The sequence below is a fragment of the Natator depressus genome, chromosome 7 (assembly GCF_965152275.1).
Source record: "Natator depressus isolate rNatDep1 chromosome 7, rNatDep2.hap1, whole genome shotgun sequence".
NCBI classification, from domain to species: Eukaryota; Metazoa; Chordata; order Testudines; family Cheloniidae; genus Natator; species Natator depressus.
Genome location: NC_134240.1, coordinates 83,963,941 through 83,991,838, shown reverse-complemented (window position 1 = coordinate 83,991,838; position 27,898 = coordinate 83,963,941). Strand labels below are relative to the sequence as shown.

The window sequence follows — 27,898 nt, the reverse complement described above, 5'->3', positions numbered from 1 at the left end:
TGCCATCAGAGGTCTCAGGTCCCCTCTCCTTGACTCTATTCCCACAGATCAGTCTTCTCTTTCTGTTTATGTAGGCTCCTTTAATTCCTGCAGGAAGCCCCCCTCAGCTTGTTCAGTCTGGTGGTCAAAATGTACTCCTGCTCAGTAGGCATGTCCCTTTGTGTTTCCTGAACTTCCCAGATTGTGTGTGTTTAAAAAAAAACAGTTCTAACAACTTATTTCTTCCTTCCTTCATTTCTGCTGAGGAATTTGCATGGGTCCAGCCCCCCTCCCTGCAGACCATCTGGATAGACCCAGATTTTCCTAGGCTGCAGGCATCCCATTGTTTTAAGGTGCTCCCATTTGAATGGGAGGCTATTCAGGTTAATGATGCTCAACGGTTGCTGATCTGGGAGATACATGACACCAGCCCGAGTAGCAAATGGTTGATTCCACATATATTGAGGGATTCAGTGATACAGCAATATCATAAAATCAATCAGCATTCATATGTTTTACACAGACAAATTTCCCAAACTGTCACACTGGCAAGAGCACAATTTTGTTCGTATAACTGGGTGTGACACTTCCCGGGGGGAGGCACAGTTGTGGGGTACCTGGCTCCCGCCTGCTGTTAGAGGGAAGAAGACTTGTCAGGGAGCTGACCCCTGGCAAGCACTTCCATCTGAACCCATGCAGGTTCGGCTATTCCTCTGCAGGGTAGCAACAGGCACACTCCAACCCCGGAGTCCTCCGAGAATGTTCCTGGAATGCCCTGCGCCCCGACCCACAGAACAGTTACAGAATTCCAAATCCTCTGTTCCCAAAGGAACAGTACATCGCAACTTACCAGCTATACCGCAGAACAGCTCCGCTGAACACACAGCACTTCATTTGTTTATAGAGAAACCAAGTCTAAGTTTATTTAACAAAGAAGAGATGAAAGAATAGCAAGCAGCAATTCTGGAAACAAAGGGTTACCTTTAAAATAAAATCATAACACATTCTAGAACATAAACTTAACTAACTGGACATTATTATGTCATTAAAGCAAAAGCTCACTCAAAATCCTTCCAGCCTACTACAGCTTGGCTGTGATCTTCCGTTCATTAAGCAAGCCCACCATCAGTTTACATCCTGGGTAAAACATACCAGGGTGTCCCTTTGCAACCTAAGAAATATAAAAACAGTGCTTGGATCTTCGTTCATGAACCAGACACCTTCCTGCTATGCGTTCCTCCTGTAGATATTGCAATCTCTTGTTAACTTTTTAATCTTGATCAGCTGGTGGTTTAGTATGCAGATAGGTATCCATTGTGAAGTATGCAATTCTCAGTTTGCACATAATTAGATAGATGTTTCCTGCCTGTCTGAAAAGACATATTTGTCACTTCCTGGTGACCTGCTTTAATTCACAGACTTTAAAAATATAATTTCCAGTAGCAATACATAACTCCTTAAAAATTATCCTTCCATATATTTTGCAATGGTTAAATGACCAGTGTGTTGTTAGTTCTCAGTAGAGACCTCCCAGGCCACCCTTTAGTGAATTATTATGCATATAAGTGACTGAGGGGATCCCTGCAAAAACTTTGTGTGCCCTGTCCCCTCTGCCAGTTGGCATCAAGAGGTTCCTTGGTCACAATGTCTATACGAGAGGCTTGTGCCAGTACAGCTATATCAGTAAAAATATTACCCCCCTGAAGAAATATCTATGCCAGCAAAAGCCTTCTAGGGTAGATATAATTTCTGCCTGAACAGCCATCAAGGAGGATGAGAAAAGATTGAAGTTGAATCTCTAATCCAAAAGGAGGCATCTCTCGTATTATTTATATTACAGTAGTGTTTAGCGCCCTGTTAGTATCTACTCACCAACAGAGCACCCCCTTGTGTTGAGGACATGGCATTGCAGGGGCTCTTCCCCTCTAGTACCCCTTTATGTCCTGGTTCCACAGCACTCTGCCACTGCCTGAAAGACCAAAATGGACACCGTGTAGAATCAAGCACACACGTGGGTTTATTACGCACAGCGCTGGCAGAGTGTCACCGTGCTTATTAGGCTCAGAGACACTACCAAACAATTGATTACAGTGGATTATATGGATTTTCCATAGGCAGAGGGAAATGACGGGGTAGGCAATCCCTAACCCCTAGATAGGTCTAGCAGCAAGACAAGATAAGCATAGTATCCAATAGTCAAAAATTACATACAGTCTCTGCCCATGATTTCAGGTTAACAAGTAACATACAATTAGTACACAGGTGTTTTCCTTTAAACAATATATAAACTGTGTTAGTATAAAATATATATGTTGAATTCTGATTTGGGGTCCATAGGAATGAAGTAGCTCCTCTGATTGTCCACAGGTACGTACCTAGGAGTTAAAGCAAAGAGACAAATGAAAAGTACATGGCAATAAAGATTGGTTTTCAGTTGCTCATTTGTGTTTCTAAGGCAGGCACTTGTAGTGGCTTGGAGGAGGGGTGTATATCTGTGAGAGGGAGGATGTCATATCTCATACTGACATGTTTGAACCTCTTCCATAAACTCAAGGTTGGTGTGTGGGAAGGTACCTCTTCCTACAGAAGAAACAGGGCCCCTTTCATTCCTGGGTCTGTTTGCAACTTTTAGATAAAGCCACCAATTATAAATCCCCACCTGGCATCTTGCTGACCAAGCTTATCTCAGCAATAAGCAAGGTTGTCTTTTGTTTGTTCTGATCTCTTAGCTAATATTGTTCACTATTTGCTAGGCCTCTGGCCTCCTGACCAACCTTTGGACTTTGGGCCTGTAAAAAGAGCTGACGTGGTCTATATATCAGGTTGTTACATAAACAGCATATGGATTTTATGCCCATCTCTCCAGCCAGGTCAGCTCTCAGCCCCAACCCCTTCTGAGGATAACAGAAAATAAGTTGAACCTCAACTCAAAATAGCCACCTGGGCATTAAAATCCATAACATAAAACTAGTCCTTCATGGAGATCCAGGGCTAAGGTTAAGCCCCTGGCTGGGCCAGGTTACTTGGATTAGGGTAGGGAGAGCTAGCCTACCCTGTCCTGGCTTCACCCACAACTGGCACTTAGTTGAAGCAGCCAGCCCTTTTTATCTGGCCTTCAGGGCCCTCACTGACCTCTGCCTGTCCCAGCCCTTCTAGGTGCCAGAGAACCAACTCTTGCTGGTTCTGCCTGCAGCTTATCATGGAAGACCTCTCTAGGCATCCTATGGAAGACTGAACTTGCTGCTCTTCACTTCCAACAGGTCATTTTCTTGAGGGGTGCACCAAGGCAGCAGGGCTTCTGTTACCAAATACCTGATACACCCACTCACGGAGCCCAGCAGAGATCGGAGGCCCATTTTGTACAAACACATCTTACAATCCCTGCACAGAAGAGTTCAGAATTTAATTACACAAGACACTCAAAAGGCAGGAGGTGAAACAGAGGCACAGGGAGCTGAAGTGACTTGCCCAAGGTCATGTAGCAGATCAGTGGCAGAACTGGGAATTGAACCCAGGTTTCTGAACCCCCGCTCTAGTGCCCGGTCAACTAGACCATGCTGCCTCTCATAAGCCAACATCTATCCTAGTGTTGCACAATATAGTGTGTTAGTAGTAGGGTATTAGCCGAAATCCTGGAGTGCAGGACTTTGACCTAGAATCCATAATGCATTCTTAGGCCATGAACTAAATGATATAAACTACAGCCCTCGCTTTTTGATCAGGATTTTTTTCTACCCACTTAAGAGTTTTGACTCTAAGCAGCTATATTGTAAGGTACCTTTGGACCTGTGGCCATCTTTAGAGCTTCTGGTGCTGCAAAGTGGAACTAGACCATAGATTCTTTCCCCTAATGAGTCTTTCATGTCCCCACTGAAGACCTGAAGACCCCCTATTTTCTAACTCCTGTTCTATCAACCACCACTGGATTCAGGAAGCAGCCAGAACCCACTTTGGAGCTTGTCAGTATTACTGTTTCATCAGCAAGAGGGGTCAATCTGGATCAGCATAAAGCCTCCTTTCCCTATTAACAGCAAAGCATATTGCCTCTGCAGTGCTCTCTGCCCCTACGAGCCTGGGCAGCTTGTGACAGAAATCAAACCTGCTAACCAGCTGGGAGTACAGACTGAGATGTTTGAGCCTGCAGACTGGCTGAGAAGAGACTCTGTTCCATGCAAGAGGAGCAATAAGGAACAGGACAATCAGAAATGCAGGGCTCCCAATCTCAACTGCACAATCTTCTCAGAGGGCACCCTGGTACTAATGCCAGATCTCACTGCAGAGTAGGGAATAAAGACTGCAATTTGCATTTTAAATCTTTTGCAAAAACCCAGTGATCTGCCAAACGGTCTTGCCCTTCTAGGTGCTTACAGCCTCGTAAAGCACATGCCATTGTTTGTCTCCTGCTCTCAGATTCTAACCCTCAACCCCGGTGAACTCTCCCTCCTCCTGAGCACCCTTCCTTCAGTTCACAGCTCCCATCCTCCATGCCTTTAGTTTTCACAGCACAGTTCAATTTTCAGCAGGCTGGAGCATCAAAATGTGGGCGTTTCCCATGGTGGCTTCCAAGTTTGATTGTTGCCCTACAGAGCAAGTGTACTTTAATCACAGCAAGAGAGCCCAGTCCATTCTCCCTGGCTATAAATCTTTCAGTGACCTGTAATTACTGAACCTGTTCCTGGGGCCGGAGCATGGGAAATGATATCCATCATTGTGACCAAGTCCACACAAACTTCCCCTTACTGTCTTTCGCCAGTACTTCCACACTGCACCGTGCACGGCTTACCTTTACAGCCTCTAATCCTATCAAGGTCCCCGAAGGTGGACAGGAACTCATTAACTGCACTGACAGCTTTCCAGCTAGCCACTGGAAGCAGTACACATCTCTATATGATGACCAGAATCTAGGGACCATAGCAATCTATTATACAGCAATTTTCAAAATGCAGGAGACATGAAAGGCTTGTCAACTTTCCCCCCCAACTAAATTATAATTGGACTAACTCAGTTTTCCCCTTGCTATAGTAACTCTGACATATTGATGCCAAAAAGTGAGCTCATTCTTTTATCTGTGAAAACATAAGGGGTCAGACCCTCTGCTGATGTAAATCAACATAGCTCCATTGACAGTAATGGGGTTACGCTGACATACACCAGCCGATGATCACAAGCAGTGTGAGGAATGTTGAGCCAGCCTAGTATTAAACATGCATATTTCTTTGGTCTCTCCTGCTTTTCTCCTTCCAGCATTTAGTATCCAACAGAGGCCTTATTACTGAGATATCACGTCACAATGGGAGAGTAACTGGCTGCCCAGATAGTATGTTAATGGACATCATATACAAAGATCAATAAAGAACAGTTCAGACAGTGGGTTTCCAAGATCTACTCCCTGGTGAAAATGGACTTCGGTGGAACGATGCTGATTATACCAACTAAGATCTGGTCCTGTTAGCCGATGGCCAAGGATGTTTGGTGAGGTGCCAGCTATGCCTGTTTATACCATCCGTGACTTTAACCGCTAGGACGCACTGTCCCTTCGCGGCGGGCAGCCCGGGCTAGGCTGACGGATGCCCCAAGGTCCTAACCACCCGTGACTTTAACTGCTAGAGCTCAGAGCTCCTTCGCAGCGGGCAGTCAACACTGACTGACAGGTGCCCCAATGGCAGCACTAAGAGCCTCTCCACACCCGTGACTTTAACTGCTAGAGCTCAGAGCTCCTTCGCAGCGGGCAGTCAGGATTGACTGACAGGTGCCCCAAGAGTTTGCCCCGTGGAGGCGGCACAACTCAACGCTAGGCTCTTAGTACTCTCACCTAATGGCCAGGCTTTATAGCCAAAACGGCTGAGGTTCTTTAATTGTGTTGGCTGCTTTACAGTAAACCAGAGAAACAAGTCAGGCTTATGCACAAATGGTTACCAAAATTTATTAAACTAGATTCTAATCATGTGGTTACAAAATTGCTAGTGCCTACTTATTTAAGTGTAGAGATGTTACACACACAAACAAGTTACAAAACTGAAGCTACAATCCCAAAGAAAGAAAACAAAGTATAGAGCTCTATTTCAAAATATGTGTACACTAAAGATAGGAGATCAGGTGTGGGTGCTTCTTACCCTCCTTGCATCTCTCGATTCCAGCGGTGCCAAGCCAGGATCGGTCACTCAATTCCGCGGAAAGACGAATAAGGGACAAGGCTTAGGGACCCTCTTAGCTGCAGAAGCCTTGGGAGGCTGTCACTTATCTGACCAGCAGATAGTGAAAAGCACTCAAAAATCATGGTGCTACTTATACCTCTGTACTCCTTTATTCTCTTTCTCCTTTCTATGCCAAATTGGGGCTGGTCTGTCGGGGTGACGCCAGCTCTCGCAAGAGTAGTTCACACTTGCAAGGGAGAGAAACAATAAGTGTCGACTACCGGACATTCCTTTTATTAGGGTAAATATTTTCCCACCTAGGATGTTGGTGTGTGTGCATCATGCTGTTTTAGTAGGGGCTAAGAGCCATGTCTGTCACAGCGCCTCTGCCTGCTGTGAGCCCAGTCGTTGTATATGTTCCCAGAGGCACATTGTAGCAGCACACCTGTGCTTCTCACAGCTTCAAAGGCTGTGCTGGAATTCATGTTAAGTGCCCTGTGGTTTTTGGCTCCCGTGTGTTTCCAGCAATGCTGGTCTGGGGGGGGGGGGGGGGGCTGGCTGTCTGGCTACAGGTCCTCACAGTTTTCCTTCATTCAGACATTTGAATTTCTGTAGCGACACGGTGACTGTCAGGGAGAAGATGAATTTTAATCAATTCTTGAAAATTGTCCGTATGTTAAGCAGCTCCTGCGTTTAATTTCAGGTCCTAATTCTCCCAAGATTTAACAGGGCTTTTGAGCTTTTGGGTTCTTTTTCAGCAGGAATCAATTTTTTAAAAATTCTCTCAGAAGAATAAGCGCTATAAATGAAACTGATGGTCTTATTATGGATTCATCTTCAGGATATCAGGTAACTAACATATGGGAAAGGCAGGTGGGGTGAAAAAGGGAGTCCTATAGTGAGTTCAAAGGTAGGGCTCTCTTGAGAAACCAGCAGAGTGATATGAAGGTTTGAGATGGAGAAAATCTTGGCAACCCTGACGGTTTCTGGAGTTGATAGGAGGGAGAGGGGTTAGGACTGATCCAGCCATTGTTATCATTCTGCTAGCTGATTTGTTTATCATTGTTTTCTACAGTGCTCATTACCATACTAGACAGGTGCTTCTGTTGAAAATCAGAGCTGCAGAATGAAAGCCATAGTGAGCTTCATAGAGGATATGTTGTCACATTATCCTTTTGGTTGACTAGTTTTGGTTCTGTAGCTGTTGTAGATGACTCAGGTTTTTTGGTTTGATGTGTCTGATAATAGGGCTTTGGCTGGGGCACTCTGCTCTTAGTGTTCCTGTTCGATGGCACCTTCCCTCTCCAGTTACAGCTGGGGGCTGGGAGGTTAGGGTTGGTGGTGTCTTCAGGTTCCAGCTCTCTTGAAGCTGCTGGGGTTTCTGCTCTCTGGCTTCCAGAACAGCAGTGCTGTTCAGTGATTATAGTCAGGGAGATTGGTGGAAGGGCAGAGCTGGTGGTGAACGTTAGTTCACAGTAACTTGGCCACACACAGCAGAAGGTGTTTTTGCCTATTATTCTCCATAGCAAATCTCAGCTAGGGAGCAGGAGGAGTTAGGATGAATTTGACTGAGATGGCTGCGGCTGCCCTCTCCTACTGCTATTGAGCTTGAGCCATAGCGCCTTGTGTTGAGATCCTACCAGCTCTCACAGATTCTGCTAATGCAACTTTAGATGGGGCTAAAACTGAAATATAAACTTTATGGCTAAAAGTTCCATTGATAGTGTGGAGTCTAATGTTCGCTGTTTAAATGCTACTAAATGCAGACAGTCACGCAGAAAAAATTATAACTGCAAATGCTGTGCTTACTTATTCAATTTCCTCCTTTGTCTACTGTATCCCCAAAGCTTAACAGACAACCACGCTCACAATATTTTCCCGACTCAGCTCAAGGACTAATTTTGTAAATTTATACCTTTCTTTGCCCACAATCTGAGAGCACTTGCTGACTGGGAAATGCATTGAGGACAGCAGCAGCTATCACTTCTTATAACAGCTGAAATGTGAACAGCACATTACAGGGCCATGGTGTTGTTGTGAGATAACCAGATGCTGTGGGAGCAGAAGAAGGCACAAAGCTGAAGTAGGGCTGCCAAATGATTAAAAAAAAATAAATCACATATTAATTGCAAGATAAAAAAAATAGCCACGATTAATAGCAGTTTTAATCACACTGTTAAGCAGAATACCAATTTAAATTTATTATAAATATTTTTGGATGTTTTTCTACATTTTCAAATATATTGATTTCAGTAACACAGAATACAAAGGTTTCAGAGTAACAGCCGTGTTAGTCTGTATTCGTAAAAAGAAAAAAGAAAAGGAGTACTTGTGGCACCTTAGAGACTAACCAGTTTATTTGAGCATGAGCTTTCGTGAGCTACAGCTCACTTCATCGGATGATGAAGTGAGCTGTAGCTCACGAAAGCTCATGCTCAAATAAACTGGTTAGTCTCTAAGGTGCCACAAGTACTCCTTTTCTTTTTTCTTTTTACAGAATACAAAGTGTACAGTGCTCACTTTATATTATTTTTGATTACAAATATTTGCACTGTAAAAAAGATAAACAAAAGAAATAGTATTTTTCAGTTCACCTAATATAAGTACTGTAGTGCAATCTCTTTATCGTGAAAGTGTAACTTACATATGTGGCGGTTCAATGACAAGACAGAACACAGCTTTTAGCAAGCAAGCAGGCTGGTCTCTGCTAACGGGCTTCTGCCTGTTAGCTTTCCACCTTCCCCTTTATTCTCTCTCTCTCCCCCCGCGCATTACATTCTCCAACAGATAAAAGGAATACATTGGCTTTGTTTAACATTCTTATTTACCAATTTCTATCTACCGCATTCCTTGCTCTCGGGCCTTGAGCCCAGTCCTGGGAGGCTTCCCATGGTTCATATCATCTTGGCGAGATTCCAAGGTTGATGCCCTTGAAAGGAGCTGTGTGTGCACTACTCCTACACAACACTCCGGGTGTGCCCTGAATGTTGCCAAGCGCATAAACCTTTATGAATCCTACATACATATGTAGATTTTTTTTTATATAACTGCATTCAAGAACAAAACACTGTAAATTGTTAGAGCCTACAAGTCCACTCAGTCCTACTTCTTGTTCAGCCAATTGCTAAGAAAAACATGTTTATTTACATTTCTGGGAGATAATGCTGCCCGCTTCTTATTTGCAATGTCACCTGAAAGTGAGAACAGGTGTTCGCATGGCACTGTTGTAGCTGGTATTGCAAGGTATTTATGTGCCAGATATGCTAAAACATTCATATGCCCCTTTATGCTTCAATATCACTACCTGTCAGCATTGATAGATTGGCTGTGGTTCAGCACCTGCTTAGAAATAAAGCCACTATCACAGCCATGTTAGCTCTTCAGAAGCACAGTGTGGAGTTTCATCTAGTTGAAATATCTTGTAAAAGAGGTTCTTGTTTCAGCCCATTTGTGGCTTGTTGCATTTCTAGCTCTGTACTGTTAGGTGGACTGAGTTTGAAATGGCCCACAAGTTTTCTACATTTTGCCAGCATGTTTTCAAAACTGCCAGCACTGAGCGGCAAGTGCTACTGTAATGGATCGCTGCAGACTGTGAGTGATAAACCTTGTATTCAAAAGGCAAACGACTGGCTGCTGCTATCACATTACGTGGACTGTCAGTACTAATTGTTGTCACCTTTTTTTGAATATTTCATTCTTTTGCAACATCCAAGAAATCCTCCGCATATGTTTCAGGATAATGTCTCGCTTCTGTATATGTTACTGTTAAATCAAACGACTGCAGTGTCCATGCAGCATCAATCAGATGTGCTGTGACTCCAAGATAGCTGTGATTGCTCAAGGATGTTCTGTGATCACCAGTCAAAACAACAGCTAGTGCATTTCTCAGAAGCTCCAAATTTGTAGTCTTCTCCTTGTGATATAGGTCATGTATTTGTTATGCAATGGTTCCTCGGGAGGGCAAGGTTTATGACTGATTGGAAGATGCAATTTGAATAATATCTCTTAGCTCTCTGTCGTTTACAATGTTAAGTGGTCTGCAGTCCATAGCTAATCACTTTGCAATAGCATTGGTTACGCTGTTATACTTTGTTTGGTCCATGGGGTTATAGATAGGATGACCAGATGTCCCGATTTTATAGGGACAGTCCCAATTTTGGGGGCTTTTTCTTATATAGGCACCTATTACCCCTTACCCCCTGTCCTGATATTTTACACTTGCTATCTGGTCACCCTATTTATAGAGAGCCTCAAACTTTGTAAGTGTACTCTGTCACGACTGGTGGGATTCATTTGCTGTCGGTGGGTTATCTGTAGCACAAGAATGGGAGGCGAAAGCATGTTTAGCGGGGGGCGGTACTGCAGACTTGAAGTACTTTGATGGGATTGGAACTCAGCCTTGCAATAGCTACAGATAACAGTCTTTTTATCCAGAGAACCATCTGGAAGTTTTTTAAAAGTAAAAAAAAATAAAAAACCTTCCCTTTCAGAAGACCTAAACTTTTGCTGCTTTGCTCCTCTAACTTTTTCTGATATTTAATCACTCTAGATCATGAGAACACAGTAGAACTGTGCCATGTCTGCCAAACGATGAAGTACAGTAAGTGAAGATCAAAAGAGAGGTGTGCGATTAACTCTCGTTAAAAATGCGTTAATTTGTTTTGCATTAATTGCTTGCTTTAACTGCAATTAATTGACAGCCCTAGGCTGAAGGCTAAGAGTTGCCAGTATCCAACAAAGACTATTATACAACAGTCCCTAAACTGGTCTTCGCTTTAGAAAACTGACTTTGCAGTAGGAAAAAAATAATTAATAAGGATCAACGGTTCCAGGACTCTGCTCTTTTTGTCATATAATTGCACAGGATGCAATCTTGGCTACTCCTTCAGGCTGCTTCTCTCACTCCTACCCATATTCTAAAACCACAGCATGAAAGGACTTTATAATGTGTCAGCAATGGCCTAAATGATAAAACCACAAAACTAAAAGTCAACTAACATTTTCCTCATGGCCAAATTAAATATTTCCCCTCTCTGTCCAAGAGTGTTAAAAAAACAAACATCCTATTGGAGTTTAAAATAATATTTACTGGTCTTGGAATGGATTTAGAATCATCAATATTTTGCCTGCGGTTCAAAGAGCACCTACACCATTTAGTGCTTGTTTGGTTTTTTTTAAACAAGTTTCTAGCAGGAAATAAAACTGTGATGCACAAACAACAGTCAAGTAGTTGAGATCCAAAATTTGATCTATGTCTTTAGAGTCCTTCCTCTCTCCCAAACTTGAAGGAGAATGTCAACTGGATTCTAAGGAAAGGAGTACTTGTGGCACCTTAGAGACTAACCAATTTATTTGAGCATAAGCTTTCGTGAGCTACAGCTCACTTCATCGGAGGCATAAAGTGGAAAGTACAGTGAGGCGATTTTATATACACACAGACCATGAAAAAATATACATTGTAAGGAGAGTGATCACTTAAGATGAGCTATTACCAGCAGAAGAGTGGGATGGGGGTTTTTTCCACTTTATGCATCCGATGAAGTGAGCTGTAGCTCACGAAAGCTTATGCTCAAATAAATTGGTTAGTCTCTAAGGTGCCACAAGTCCTCCTTTTCTTTTTGCCAATACAGACTAACACGGCTGCTACTCTGAAACCTGGATTCTAAGGTTTTATTTTAAAAAAACAACCCATCATTTCTTTGTCACCAAATAAAATCTCTGTAAGAGCTACTGGCTTTGTTCAGCCTGTAAAAAGTTGTGCTTTGCCACTACAGAACTAGCTTGCTAACAGCGCATAAACTAGCTACAAACTGGCTTCAGAGAGCAGAACTAAACAAGGAGCCAGAACAAGTTGCTTAGCTGCTGCGTTACAAAGCACAAAACACAGCTCCAGTGCTCCTCCAGTGTCCAGGCCCATCACTTCTGTAGTACTGAATTTCAGATGGAACCACAGCACCTCCCACCACAGCACAGTCTGCACGTTTCCATCAGTAGACACAGGGAGGAGGTTGTGACTCTGTATGGAATTTGGGGGACGCTTTAGGATATTATGAACACCAATATTGTAAAATTTGCAATGAGCTGTGCCAGATACGCCTTGTAAGGTATCTGCAAAAATGTTCTCATTTGCCAAGTATGATAATCTTGTTTATATGTTTGTATCACCTTTGTATTATGAGTTATAGATATGTACATATGTCTGTGTTTCAAACTTGTGCTCTGCTTCTGGCTGACACCCCCATACAGTTTGGCATCAGCACTGCTTAGCCTGCTTGATGGCTCATCAAGGAACATCAACTGTATGATGAACCCATTGAAAGGGTAAAGGGCTATACCTTATTATTCAGCAAGACATGCAGGGGCACGCCTATAGACAGAACTCTAAGGTTTCCAGGCCATGTGCTGGGCAGCTTGTGTTTGGAAAAAAGGAAATACGAGCTGCATGGCAAAAGGCATTTAAAAGGCAGCTGCATCTTCTCCATTTTGTTTTTTGGTCCTGCTTCTTGTCTTCATTCCTGTTTCTTACCTCTGGAGTAACCTTTCTACAAATGAAGTTCTGAACAAAGGACTGAATGACCCATCCAAACTGTGGATGTGTTCCAGAGGGATTTTCAATCCAGCAAGCTCACCAATACTGCTAGGAACCTGATGGACTTTGAAGTCTTTGTATGTATGTGACTCTTTTACCATTTAACATCTCTCTTCTTGTTCTTTTTTTTTTCTTTATAATAAACCTTTAGTTTTAGACACTAAGGGATTGGCTGGCAGCATGGTATTTTGGGTAAGATCCAAATCTATACAGATCTGGTAACGTGGCTGACCCTTTGGGGTCAGAAGAACACTTTGCATATGTGCGCAGAGTTTTTTAAATAACTTCTCCCTGTACTGGACCTATGGGCTGACTGGGAGCCAGAGAACTGGAATGCAATAAAGGGGGCTGTGTGATTTCTCTTTTTGCTTCTTGATAACCAGTGTGGGGGATCAGAAGCACAGTCTGTGACTGGTTGGGGAGTTTAACTTCAGTGTTACCCACCAGTCTTGGGAATATCTGCTCCCCCTTTTGCAACCTGTCCTGACCTTGGCAGTGAGGGCTACCCTGGGCACCCCGGGTCACAGAGATTCTCCTAACATCACACAAGACAGATGGGAAATACCAATTGTAACCAATTACTGAACCCACATTACATCCTTTCACTACAAGGTTCTCCTTTACTTCCCCTTCTTCAGACTCCTTTCCTTTGCGACTCTACGTTGTGGTTACTGTCCTTTCAGCCAAGAAAGAGCAGACCTCCTTTGAAGCAACTCATCTCAGTCCAAGTCGACTGACTGAAGGAATTGCTGTTGAATGACATGAGTTGCCATCCCAAGGACAAGAAAGTGCTGCTCATACAATATTGCACAGCTGCTGCCATCCACCAGGTTAGGCAGAGATGAGAAATCAAATCCAATGTGCTACCACTAGGGCTGTCCAAAAGAAAGAAATTCATCCAACAGAAGTTACTTTTAATGGGACATTAGAGACTGAAGTAGTAAAGAATTCCACAGTTAGGGCTCCTGGACCAAACAAAGGAGCAGCCTCTCTCATTGGGACCCTTTTGGGGAGTGCACTAGAGGTGCTTCAGTTGGAAATGGTATTTTCCCTTGTAGTTGGGTGACTTAATGCATCCTTCATCACCTCTGAAATGGCCAAAGTGTTCTTTAGCTCTGATCCTCAGAGCAAACAAACAATTCAGCCTCAAAAAGCAAAGATAAAGGGAAAGTCACTGTAAAGCATGCATGTACAGAAAACAAATAAGGATTAAAGCTCACAATTTCACTCAAACAGAGCTGTCTTGCCCGGCCCTTCTGTAAAACCATTCCCCATGATGCCTCCATGCAGATATGTCTGTTTATCCACAGAGAAAATACATCATTTATCAGTTTAGATAAAATTGAAAGTGCTCCTTGGGATTGGGAAATTCTTTCCTTGTTCTACTTTCCAGTGTATATCAGGCAGCTGAGGCAGCATTCAAGACTTACCAGCTATTGAATGCACAGTAGACAAAAGAATAGGATAGGCCAATGGTGACTTTTGTTGCCCCAATGGCCCAGCAGGTCAGCAGCAATCTTTTACTTTAATTTCTGGTGCTTTGTAAATGTGTACCTGTTCACAAAAGTTGCCAAGCCTCTAGATTGAGGGTGGATCCACAATTTTCTTGAAGGGCTCCCATGTCCTGCCCCCATTAGACTAGGCATCTTTCAGTTCTGAGACTTACTTTCTTTGAAAGGTTAAAAAAAGAGGAGAAAGCAAAAATACCCAAGATGCTTTTCACATTTTATTACCTAAGTTTTGATGGCACTGATGATTCTGTCACATGGTAACAGTAAAGAATCACCAAAAGTCACTTTCTTTTCATACTGAAATAAGAAACTATTTGAGGAAGGAAAATGATGTCATCCCTAAATCTAATCTGCTTCTGTCACTGTAGAGCTCCTGTCTAGAGCCCTCACCTAGCCTTCTTCTGCCTGGTTCCTGCTAGAATTTTAAACAAACCATGCAGACATCTTCATATCTTGTCCCTCTTTTTTCTGGAAAATCTTTAAAAACAAAATTGTAGATCAGTTTGAGTCAGTTGCTTCACAGCTCATCCAAATCTGATCACCTCTGGCCTTGAGGAGGGTTTTGTCCAGTTTATTTTCTTGGATTATGAAGGATTTTGCTCAGCCTTCACACAGCTGGTGGTGTGAATACCATTGTTAGTGGAGTCACACAGCAGTTCAACTAATTCAGAAACTTGAAGGCTAGAAGGGACCATTATGATCATCTGGTCTGATGTCCCGAATAACACAGGCCATAGAATTCCACCCAGTGATTTCAGCATCAAGCCCATAACAGACCCAAACTGGGTTTGCTACCTGCTGAATATTCCACCTGTTTCTTCCACACTAAGTGCCTTGATCTGTCTTATCCATGTGGGATCTTGGGGCACAGCTGTGTCCAGTGACAACAGCTGTTGGCCAATATTTTTACTGATTCAATTTTATCAGGACTAAGTCTCCTGGTTTAAGTTTTGGGCTGCATTCCAACAGCTAACAAAGAAAGCATGAGATCTTACAGATTTGGTATCTCTCAGCTTCACATCTTTAAGAAGAGCCATTAAGCTAAAGATATGCCATATAGACTGACAGCATTGATCTAATCTGTCAACCCATAAGAAGATGAGCTGGGCTTACGCTGGTAATTGTTGTGCCAATGTGGTGGGAGTTGGCCTACAGCACAGAAATCTAATATGGGATCTTTTGTAGAATTCTCTCAACAATCTGTTTTGTTCCTTCTGCCAGTTCATTCCCTTGTTGGAAGAATTAACATGCTTAACATCACACTGTAGCCCAAAAGCTTGGAATTTAGAACTAGCAAACTGTGGTCCATGGCCAGTGGCTTTCTTCCAAGTGCCAAAATAATAAAAAGTGCATTTTAACTATTCTGTGATTTGTTGGCTTATGTGTCTAGTGAAAAGTAGAATTTCTATAAACCTAGAGAAATAGCTAAAGGCTACCAGGTACCCATGGGCCCTTTTCTTCCTGATGGAAAAGATTCTTTGAGTTGAGTTTTTCTGGTGCAAGATTTGCATGATTCTACTTTGAGTTTTAGGTGCACCCCTAAGTGGGTGGCCACTCACACACCGGTGCTTTCTGAAGCATTGGTGTCCCTCCTGGATCTCTTCCTTCATGTGATCCTGCAAGGATTGTGGGCTTCTGTACAATCAGCACAGAGCCTCAGATCTTCATAGAGTTCTCCTCACTATGGACAGAAGGCAAGGGCTGGATCTGGGACTTCTGCTAAGTAACATCTGATACCATTTGCAGTTGTGTATCATCACTAGCGACTATTTGAATCAATTCTGATTTCTGTAGTGAGGTTGGCAGGCCACTCAATATGGCACCCATGTGTGCTTCTGTGTCTTTGAGAGCCTTTGAAGAATCTAGATGATCAACAGGGTTCCTAGATAAGGTATCAGCCACCATTAGGGAACTCCCTGGTGCATATTCTGTTGTATGTTTAAACCTCAAACACATGAGCAGTCTGTTTTTTTATTACTAATTAGGTAAATGGCCTGTGATATGCAATGAGTTTTAAATGATCAGACCCTGCAAATATCTTGTGACCCTGTCATATTCCTCTGTGCTCTTTTTTTATGGATGTACCATGTCATGGAATCTGAAATAACATGCGACGATATTCCAGTCATCTCTGTAGCTGAAGTAATGCGATGTTGATTTCTCTGCAGGGCCGGCTCTAGGCACCAGCAAAACAAGCAGGTGCCTGGGGCACCACATTTCTAGGGGCGGCATTCCGGCGCTGGCCACGCTGCCCCAGCTCCCCTCCGCTCCCGCCTGCTCCCCTGAGCGTGCTGCCGCTGCTCCGCTTCTTCCCCCGCCTGCCCAGGCTTGCTGCACGCCAAACAGCTGTTTGGTGCGGCAAGCCTGGGAGGGAGGGAGGAGAAGCCGAGCGGCGGCGCGCTTGGGGGAGGTGGCAGGGGCGGAGCGGAGGTGAGCTGGGGCAGGGAGCGGTTCCTCTACCCCCCCCCGTTACTTTCTCCACTCCCTCCCCCTCGCTCCCCTCCGCTCCGCCTGCTCCCCTGAACATGCTGCCTCTCCCTTGCCTGAGGGGGGGGAAGAAGCGGAGCGGAGGTGAGCTAGGGTGGAGGGTTGCAGGGGGGAGCTGCAGGAAGCAATGGGGGGGGAATGCGGCATGCCCGGGGGAGGAGGCGGGGCTGGGGATTTGGGGAAGGGGCAGACTTGAGGCGGGGAGGGCACAAAAAAAAGCGGGGGTGGCCAAAAAATTTTTTTTGCTTGTGACAGCAAAAATCCTAGAGCTGGCTGTGTTTCTCCGATATCAGTGTGCCATCATGAAAAAATCCTGAATTAACATATAGCATTATATTCAAACATGCACACACCACTTCTTAAGTCAGGAACTTGGACTCAAGATCATGATTTTCAAAAAGAAAGCACAGGTAGTATGGATTTCAAAGCCAGAGCAAAAAAGAACGTCCAGTTCTCAGGATGTAGCAGCTGGTTAAAGGAATCAGTTTTATAATCAAGAAAGGCCAGGTGGGAAGAACAAAACTGCTCTCTAGAAGGTGAGCATACAAGAGATGTAGCACAAGGGTATATTTATTTTGACACTTGACATTTCACATGCTGATTAAATGAAAATTACTTTTTGGCAGGAGAGCTTTAGGAATCCATATCACTGCTTCTACTGATCGGCCGATGTTACTAAACCAACCACCTATTTTATTTCAAAGTAAAGTTTCATTGTGAATAAGGTGGGTCTAGAATAACAAAACCTTGTACCCAACTTGCCCCGAATACCAATATTTGAAAGCAGCCAACCTTTTAGAGATGAAGTGAGCAGTAAGGACGTAAATGTACCCCCAATGAAATGAGTGTTTCCCCATTTATAAGGTATGAGCTGGGTGAAATCTTGTTAGGGGCTGAGTTAAAACCTTGTTCAAACTGATGCGTGAACTCACCCTGCACAAACTGTGCATTGTAAGAAACACGTAAGGGGCCACACCAAAAACAAGGTCCAACAGCGTCTGCCCAGAAACTAGCACCCTGTGGATGGAGTGTTTGACTGGGTGTATGTGTGTGTGTTTGTGTAAGTAAAAAAGACAAGCTGGAAACAGAGCCAGCAGACTGAGAGGCCAAGCAGCAGCCTGTAAGCACAGCTGACCTTGGAAAAAGCTAGAAAATGAGTCTAGCGGGTCTAGTGCAGGGGTGGGCAAACTTTTTGGCCAGAGGGCCACATCTGGGTGGGGAAATTGCAGGCAGGGCCATGACCGTAGGGCTGGGGCAGGGAGTTTGGTGCGGGAAGGGTGCAGGGTGTATCAGGGGCTCAGGGCAGGGGTTGGGATGCAGGAGGGGGTGCGGAGTGTGGGAGGGGGCTCAGAGCAGGGGGTTGGGGGCTCAGGGCAGGGAGCTGGGGTGCATGAGGGTGCGGGGTGTGGCGGGGGCCTCAGGAAGGGGGTTGGGGTGCAGGAGGAGTGCAGAGTGCGATGGGGGCTCAAGGGAGGGAGTTGGGGGCTCAGGGCAGAGGGTTGGGGTGCAGGAGGAGTGCAGGGTGCGGCAGGGGGCTCAGGGCAGGGGATTTGGGGCTCAGGGCAGGGCGTTAGGGTGGAGGAGTTCAGCAGGGGGCTCAGGGCAGGGGGTTAGGGTGCAGGAAGGGGTGCGGAGTGCAGGAGGAAGCTCAGGGCAGGGGGTTGGGGTGCAGGGTGCAGCAGGGGGCTCAGGGCGAGGGATTCAGGGCTCAGGGCAGGGGGTTGGGGTGCAGGAGGGATGTGGCAGGGGGTTGGGGTGCAGGAGGGGTTCGGGGTGCGAGCTCCAGCCTGGTGCCACTTACCTGGAGTGGCTCCGGGGTGGCAGCGGCATGCAGTGGGGCTAAGACAGGATCCCTGCCTGCCTTGGCCCTGCACCGCTCCAGAAGTGGCCGGCACCATGTCCCTGCGGCCCTTGCCTGCAGGTACCTCCCTCAAAGCTCCCATTGGCTGCGGCTCCCCGTTCCCGGCCAATGGGAGCTGTGGGGTGCGGGGATAGTGCCTGCAGGCGAGGGCAGTGCGCAGAGCCCTCTGCCCCGCCTCCCGCAGGGGTCGCAGGGACGTGGTGCTGGCCACTTCCGGGAGTGGCGTGGGGCCTGCGGCGCCATGGGGGTGGCAATCCCGCGGGCCGGATCCAAAGCCCTGATGGGCTGGATCCAGGTTGCAGGCCGTAGTTTGCCCACCCCTGGTCTAGTGTTTTGGGTCTAGTGTTGGCTAAAGAGGCATGGCATTTTCAGATAAGAAACTGCTCCTTTTGATCTTAGTTCCCCCTGCATTCGGACATGCAGGACTTTCTACATTCCTTGTAAATAAAGTAGATTGCATCAAAGAAAATACCAACTCTACTTCCAGCTGGGATATCCCCGGGGCCCTAAATTTTGACTGGCTGCTTGTGTTAGAAAGGGGAAACAATATTATCCACATGTATTAGGCACATCCAGCATATGTCTATATTCTGTGGAAAACACTATTCAAGAGGATGAAACAAATAGGTTTATTTATTGCCTTTTTGTTTTAAACCAACCACCAGAGATCATTTCTCACCAGCAAGTTAAATTTTCTGGTTCCTCCATTCACCCGATTCTCTCTTGATCCCCATCAACAGGAAACTAGGTTAAAATCTATTCAAGCAAAATATATCTACCATGTGAACAAGGGACAAGCAGTGAGCAGCTCATGACAGGACACACTCAGAGAGATCACTAAAACCAGAACTAACATATACTGGAGTGACATGCAGAAACCACAGGTTTTCAAACATGTTTGAACATTCCTTCACCCCTGCTCTTGTTAATGTCAATGCACTGCCAGTCAACAGTATTACATTAGGAGTATATCAAATTATCTGCACTTGAGTTACTCCTCTCAAGCAAGCCTAGCTCACTGCGATATAACACTTGAGCTGTTGTAGCCACTCTGGAGCTGCACTCACTAGTGTGTGGCACTAAGATGGCTGGGGACACACACAATCCATGGTTCTAAGTGATGTAGTAAAATAAGCCATTCTATGAATTATTTTCCACTAAATTGTGAGATAACTTTTCTGTCCTTTCTGGGCACAGGGAAGGAATTGTGGGAAGCCATTGGAGAACTGCTGGCACTCGAGTGGAGCTAGCCTATGTTAGCAACTGATGAATTATGCTCATTTGAGTTTTGCCCTATACCTTCCCTCTCAGGGCAGCCAACTTGACTTAAAAGTACCACCACACTTCAGTAAAGAGTTTGTGTGTGTGGATGGGACTTTAAGCTAAGGGCAACATTCAAATTATAAGTTGAGTTAACTTTGCAGTGAAGACAAGCCCTAGGAGGCTGAACAGAAATTATTTATCTTGGACAAAATCAACAAATCTGTCAAAAAAAAAAAAAGCGGGGGGGATGGAAGACGGGGTGATCGTTATGCCTTTTCAATCAAATGCTGAATGTAGAATGAGAAGAAGAAAAGGAGTTGTCTGTAGATAGGATATTTTTTCCAAGAGGACCTCTGTACTGTAAGACAAGTTTTAGTGTCTTGTTTTGATGCTTATAGTGGTGCCCAGTTAATATGCTCCATATAACGGCTGGCTTAGATCCTAGGGGAAAGCCACCAAGCTCTAACTAGTTGAAAAGAAAAGTCCATCCACAGAGTATTTTCATTCAATCCTGGACCAGCAAGGCTCTGTAAACAAGTGCTTTCCCATTATTCATGGGACAGAGCCTCTCTCCACCACTCTTCTGCTCCATACCATGCTTCGCCCTGAATAACAGGGCTTTGAGTGATACAGGAATGGAGTAGGCTATTACATTGATCTCTGCTGAAGCAAAGTGTTATTCTTCTAATAGGTCTCTTCCTTGTCAGACTCATTGCAGAAGGCTCTGCTGTGAGACTATTTCTCGTTTTGTTTGGTGCATAGAAAATACACTCAGGAGACTGAGTGTCTTACCCGATCTATTTCTGCATTGCACTTTCCCTTCTGTTGCCCTGGAAGTTTAATCTTTTCACAGATTTATTCCTTTATCAAATAGCAATTTACTAGGGCCTCAGTGCATTTTTGTGTTCTGTGTATTTTAGACAGCTGTAAAGAAATAACAATAAGCAGATTCACTCTCTAGCAATGAAATACCGATTCTGAAACACCCCTCCCGCCCCCGCACAATCCTCCCCATCCCACTCCTCACATCTACAAAACCTCACACCAGCAGGAGTGATACAGCTTGCAAAAGCTGGTGGAGCCATTCTAGATCAGCATGCCCTGCAACCGGATCCCCTAGCTTTCCCATTAAAACCATTCTCAAATGAAGTCACACCAAGTCCATGCAACCAAAGTCAGTGTTTCAGGCTTGCGGAGGAGCAGCATGTGCTCCCTTTGGAGACACCAGGAGGTCAAATTTTATCAGCGGCCTGGCAATCACCCGGACCTCCTCGTTCAGGGGATTTGACTTCAGATTTACACTCTGCAGCGACTCCATTGAAGAAAGTTTCTCAACAGGGACATCTGGAACAAGAAGAACATGCACAAAATAAACAACCACCTGGATTACGAGAGAGACACACATAAGCTGGTCAGATCCTTTGGAATTTAAGATCGTTGTCACTCACATCCCTAGGTGCAATCAGTCTGCGAAATGAAATGAATTCAATGTGAGACGGTGAGTGATGGCAGCAGCTGCTCTCTGTGAGTAGCTGAAGCCCAAGAGCTCAGGGTTTTGAAGCTCTGGTAATGTTCCAATTTCTATTATTTATTCATAAGAAGAGGGTTTAACTGCAGGAAAGGTATATAAATTACACCCTCGGAGAATGGAACCAGGAAGCTGGGCATACAATGAGTGGCCTTGCTTTAAATGGTTGCCAGTGTTGCCAACTGATTTTGGAGATAAAGCTATCATTGAAGGCATGAATGTGACTTTATTATAAGATCTTCTTTTCACACACTCATCAGGTTCTGAAAAATATTTCCTTTAGGCTGAATTGTCCATGCCTGGTCTCAGCCCAGAGGTGAATTATTTCTGGAAAGTTTGAGGAAAAGCCATTTGAGTTATGGGATACTGCAAACATCTAACACAATTTACAGCTCTGCTACTCACCAGGAACTTAGACATTGTTGGGGAAAACTATCTAGGACAATCTATCTGAAGGGATTCTGTCCCGTTGAAATGCACAGATCAAACCTCTCTCCTCTTCCCCTTAGAGAAAAACTCATTAACATTCAGAACAGGAGAAAACTGTTGTCTGGGTGGGGAATCGCGGATCTTACCATTCTGAAAACTCTCTACAATTTGGGTGCATTCTGCATATTGTAAACTTTAATTAAACAATAAAGAAATTATGTTTCTGTCATTTCTTTTGCAAAGATACAGTTACCACAATGTAAACAGATGTGCAGCTGCCCTATTTACCCAGCCTTACAGAAAATACTTGGGAGTACTTCATTGACGTTCACAGAATTATTGATTTTATTATTTGCATTACCCTAATGCCCAGGGTCCCATTCCAGATCTGGGACCCATTGCACTGTCTATAGTGAAAGACACTGTAAGGAAGAATCGCCGTCATGAAGAGCACTGCCTTGTTTTGTGGCATGGTTTTAAGACCACTTTTCAGAATTCTTGTCCAAAAGGCTTCTTGAGATATTCCCATACCTGTACGGAGAAAAAGAACTGAAATGCTGCATCACACTGAGTAGATTTTTTTTATCTTGGTTGCCAGAGAGCTCCTGCTATGTACTGTTCCCCCACAACAGGTCTTTTGAAAAAATATGGTAATAACTCCCTCACCTGTAAGAAAGCTAGAAAGGGATCCAGTTCAAGATTCCAAATATAGATGTATGAAAGAGTATGAAGACACCTCTCTAGTCTTCAAAGCTCATGGCAAAAATCAGTGGAATGAAACAAAATATTTCTTTCCTGTTCAAGCCCTTAGGCAACTTGCATCACACTTCCCAGCCATGTGAAGACTGGGGGAAACGTAAAATAATGGTCATGTCACTCAAATTCACATGCTTCGTATTTAATATTAATAGGGGCTTGTATATTCTGTTTTACCAAGACTTCCCAACCTTCTTCCCAACATGACAATGTAACTCTTGTTCAGATTTGATCCCAAGAGACTCCAGATAAGAATTCAGGCCTGAAGTGAGATTAGAGCAGTGGCAGAAATCACTGTACCCTGTGCCCTCATATTTATGCAAGAAGCTCTGAACTGCAACTGCAGATGTGAATACCTCAACATTCTTCTTCCCAAAGCTCATAGGTTCCTCTTCTTATCTCTCTTTGGATTATTTATGTCTATTTTCTTTGTGCCTTACAAAAATCATTAATGATAAATCAGTCCTTTCTCCTATGCCACATCCCAGAACCATGACTGACAGCATCAGTGTAATTGTATTGGAGCTGGAGGGCGGAAATATAGTCACCAACTACATCCCAGCAGTTGTAGTTAGACCCCATAGACCCCATAGAAGGCAGCCAATGGCAGCTGTGGGATTGTGGGAGAACACACCAGAGGAGGCTGATTACAACTGTGTAAGATGGTGATCTCTGTTCAGGTCCCAATGGACAGATAGTGCCAACTGTGAACAATTTGGCAGTCACATCAGAGAGGCCAGTGATTGAAGTACTCTGTAAGTAGTCCCTTGTTGGTCATTGTTGTGTGGAAACCTGCAGTGCTGCTTCTCCTGTTGTGATATAAAGTAGAGAGAATTTCAGTTTCTAGGGCTATTGGCCAAGTACCTTTTAACAGCACTCAATTCACTGATTTATTTAGAAAAATGTTTATTAAAACAAAAAATTTTCTTTTGCTAACAGACTGACCCACTTCAAAACTGCACATTGTAATTGATTAAACTGGTCTACAGAGCTGATTAAAAGGCAGCTGGAAACCACCATCCCTGCAAAGCACTGAGTGCAACCAGAACATTATTTATCAATAAGCTGAGAGAAGCAGGCATGGAAGTCACAGACATATGCACAGATGTAACAGCTGAATTTTTCTATTAATTATAAATGAGTCAACTTCCCTCCTCTAGATAGAATAATCAACTGGGATGGGGGCTGTTTTTTTGGAAAAGAAAAAATAATTAGCTGTGAGGATCCAATTTATTTGTTTTACATTGACTGGAAATTTGTAGATATTCCAAAAGCATTTTATTCAACAGAGTGTTCTTATGCACACACTGTCCACTAAAATGTTATGTTCACAAGCCTTCAGGACAGGGGTGAAAGTAACTTAAGGAACTTACCGGTACGCAGGCCCGGGGTCCTGAGCAGTGGGGGGCGTGCTTGGGCAGAAGGGGCGGGGCCTGAGGAGGAAGGGGCAGGGCCTTTGCATCCCCGGGTCCTTTAAATCGCCACTGCTACCCCGGGGCTCCAGCAGTGATTTAAAGGGCTCAGGGCTCTGGCTGCGGTAGTGGTGGCCAGGAGCCCTGGGCCCTTTAAATCACCGCCGTAGCCCCATAGTAACTGTAGCTGTGGTGGCGACCGGGAGCCCCGGAGATCTGGCGGTGATTTAAAGGGCCAGGGGCTCCGGCCACTGCCGGGAGCCCAGCGCCCTTTTAAATTGCCGGCCTGGGGAAGCTGCCCCCTACCGGTAAGGTCAGCTGTGTACTGGCTCTTGCCGGTATGCCATACTGTACCGGCTTACTTTCACCTCTGCTTCAGGGACAAGCTCTCCAAACCACATCCTAAAAATATACATCAAACTGAACCCACAGGCGCACCCACACAAATACTCTTGCAGACACGTTCAATCCCACAAAAAATGAGTTTTTAAAGCCATACGCATGGCACATTACCACAGACCTAGCAGAGGATCCAGTTCTGTTGCTCGCGCACATGTTAAACGACCACCCAGCTGCAGGATCAGGCTCACAAAAAGTACACTCACACTATATACATGTATACAAACCCTCTCCCACACATCAGTCTTGGCCAGTCTCTTGCCCTAAGCAGCTGTGTTCCGTACAATTTAACTGGCTTCATCATGTCAGCTGTGATAGGTCTCCTCTTTGGGTGGATAAAAGGTTGTAACATTGCAATGTTGTTACATCAAGATGATATATATTTTGTTTTAAGAGTTTCTGAATGTTATGGGGGGACAGAGATAGTCTCCTTCCATAGCTGCCCTTAATTTACATACCGACATGGTTGTAATAATTGGGCTTACAAGTTTACCCTAATGTGAACTCAACTGTAAAAATTGTGTGGAAGTTCATAAGATGTCACAATAACCTCTAACAACAAATGCTGATGGCAAAAGGTATGAAAGGAAGATAAAAAAGACTCAGTCCAAACAAAAAGGCCTGACTATATAACTCAAGGACTGTGTGAAGATCATGCTTGGTAAACAAGAAAAGTATGGAACCAGAAATCAGTGAACCAAAATTGGTGTGTCAGATACTCGGCCTAATTGGTGCACAAAATAGTGAGGAAATGGACTATTCAGCCCACCATTCCCTTTACGGGTCCTTAAAGAAAGAAATTTTCGGGAGAAAAAATTAGCTATTGAAGCAAGCTTCAATGTCATGGCTGCCACCCCCACCAACTCCTGGGATCTGGGGCTTTCATCGTCCTGATTCAGAAACATGTCCTGACCAGCCCAGACCAGCATGAGGTATCCAGATGACATTCCCACCATTACCAAGTGTATCCCAAACACCATCTGTGACAAAATGGGATAGGACTTTAAAAACAACAGCAACAACAACAACAGCTCCATCCAATCTCAACTAACTTCTCTTTTCCCCAAAAGGACAGTTATTACAGTCTTTGATACCAGCTAAGACCAGCTATCAAACAAGACTCTTTTCCTTCTAAAATGTCTCTGCAGGTAAAGGGAACAATGGCTGTTCTTAAAATGGAAGGTTTAATACATTACATTTCAAATGCTTTAATTGTTTTTCCTTCTTTTCTTTATCTTTAATAAAAGGTTAAAAGGATTTTTAAGGGTGTGTTTGCCATGGTACTAAGCAGGCTGAAGTCTCTGTATACCAAACCCTGGTCCTTGTTTAATTGTTTAATGTTGGACAGTAACTGGCTTATGTTAACATCTTTAGCTCATGTAGTCCATCTAAATCAAAACAAAATATACACATCTGACACAACCTCTAACTCTCAAGCAAACAGCTATGGAAAAAGAATGAGGTTTTTTAAAAGCTCCAGAAGGATGGAAGTGGAAGCTGCAGATTCAGCGCACTCTGGTGTGACCCTCCCAGAGGTTTCTCTAACAAGGTACATGGTCTAAAAGAAGTCACGTGAAAGTATAATTGCTGTTTTATGTTCCCTAGTTAACCCCCCTATGTGAAATTTTCTTTATCATACTAAAGAGTGAATTTCATTTCTCAGTTATGGTAATAGTAACCGTGCCTGGGAGAAAACACCCAAGTAAAATCCTGTGTATTGCTGACAGCAAATTGATTCCTATGTAGAGCTGGTCAGGAATTTTTCAACAACATTTTTGACCTGAAAACATTTTGAAATTGTTGACATTGTTTTTTTTACAGCGTGCGCTTATTGTTTATGTGATGCTTTATTTCTGAGCCTCTATTTAAACTCTTGTGCCTTAGGTGATGGTAGTACTGGATCCAGGAGCTACTGGAATAATTGCTATTGTCCCCTGTCATGTGACAGGGATATTAACCTTCTGTAACCCTGACCTATATCAGGTGATTGGAGCCAGAAAATAAAATCAGAATATCAGGGTTGGAAGGGACCTCAGGAGGTCATCTAGTCCAACCCCCTGCTCAAAGCAGGGCCAATCCCCAATTTTTACTCCAGATCCCTAATTGGCCCTCTCAAGGATTGAGCTCACAATCCTAGGTTTAGCAGGCCAATGATCAAACCACTAAGCTATCCCTCCCCCCTGAGATAAAGAGATAAAGATTAATCTCTTAACAGCACTCCCATTTATTACACCTTATTATGGGTGAAAGGAGTTACGGAGAAGGAGCGTAGGTGGTGTGTGTAGTTGAGATGGAGTGATGCAAGATTTGAAATGAGAAGATGCAGCTATACGTTTTTTCCTGTCTTTTCTGTTTGTTAACCATATGTTAGTGCTTATCTTCACAACGATAACCAAAAGCTTTAATTACACAGTATGCTGGTGATAAGTTGTACTTCTAAATATACTTTTTCATCTCTACAGACATCTAGCTCTCTGGAAGGAACATGGGCAGTTTTTCCACTGATGTGAAGTGATAGGCTGCCAAAATGCAATTTCTGCCAGCAACTTCCAGAGATCTGCAATTTATCCCTCAGATCATATCACTGAAGATTTGGCAGTCATTTGTTGAAGCAGTTCAGATTAAGCAATGAGTGGGCACTTTTCTAGAGAGCTCAGTTAACCTCAATTCTGAAATTATACACAGGGTATCACATGGGAGGGCTATAAACCATTCTTACAGCATAAGAATGTTATGTTCTAAAAGTCCAGATCCACTTTGGGTCCAATCCAATGCCCACTGCAGTTAATGGGAATCTTTCTATCCCACTGCAGTTAATGGGAATCTTTCTATCAGACTCATCGCACTATTTTTGCTAGCTTAGAACATAAAACAAGACTTTCCTTCTCCCACCTACCGTGACAGGACTACTGAATCCCAACTGCTAATTACAACTGGCTGATAACTATCTTTTGTTAAATATATCAGTTACAACTGAGAAAAAAAAAGATGTAATATGAACAGCCACTGCCTCCCCACCCCCGCAAAAGAAAAACACTGATGTGAGGACTGAGTAAGGGGGAAAATAATTATCAAGGTTTACCACATGGGAAAGGACAAAATGGCAGGGAAAGAACTTGCGAAGTGGGGTAATAAATGTGGGATTCAACAGCTCAGGTTTACACAAGTAACAATATAATCACTGACATGTCTGGTTATTCTTTCCCCAATGATTTTACCAGTGAGATTTTTTTTTTCTCATAGACTTTAAGGTCAGAAGGGACCATTATGATCGTCTAGTCTGACCTGCTGCACAACGCAGGCCACAGAATCTCACCCACCAACTCCTGTAACAAACCCCTAACATGGGTCTGAGCTATTGATGTCCTCAAATCTTAAAGACTTCAACGTGCAGAGAATCCTCCAGCAAGTGACCCGTGCCCCATGCTGCAGAGGAAGGCAAAAAAACCCCAGGGCCTCTGCCAATCTGCCCTGGAGGAAAATTCCTTCCCGGCCCCAAATATGGCGATCAGCTAAACCCTGAGCATATGGGCAAGACTCACCAGCTAGA

The 27,898-nt window shown here is 44.1% G+C and overlaps 1 protein-coding gene, 1 long non-coding RNA gene and 1 pseudogene across 4 annotated transcripts in view; all 3 read right to left on the bottom strand.

The window, feature by feature from the left end:
- Positions 1-1,084: 1,084 nt before the first annotated feature.
- On the bottom strand, positions 1,085-6,603 carry LOC141990993 (uncharacterized). Its single transcript, XR_012640311.1, has 3 exons — positions 6,093-6,603; positions 1,852-1,948; positions 1,085-1,373 (listed from the first exon to the last, which is right to left on the bottom strand). It is a non-coding gene; the product is annotated as an uncharacterized LOC141990993 (long non-coding RNA).
- A 2,890-nt stretch (positions 6,604-9,493) lies between these two features.
- On the bottom strand, positions 9,494-15,250 carry LOC141991340 (uncharacterized; annotated as a pseudogene).
- Positions 15,251-18,662: 3,412 nt separating this feature from the next.
- The window catches only part of LRRC20 (leucine rich repeat containing 20), a 116,656-nt gene continuing 107,420 nt past the window's right edge, over positions 18,663-27,898 (bottom strand). For 2 of the 3 annotated variants that reach the window (XM_074958945.1, XM_074958944.1), the window contains exon 5: positions 18,665-21,168. In XM_074958945.1, the coding sequence (XP_074815046.1) occupies positions 21,008-21,168 (161 nt within the window). In that variant the 3' untranslated portion in view covers positions 18,665-21,007. Of the gene's footprint in view, positions 21,169-27,898 lie in introns of all 3 variants that reach the window. The other variant, XM_074958946.1, reaches the window with a different exon arrangement.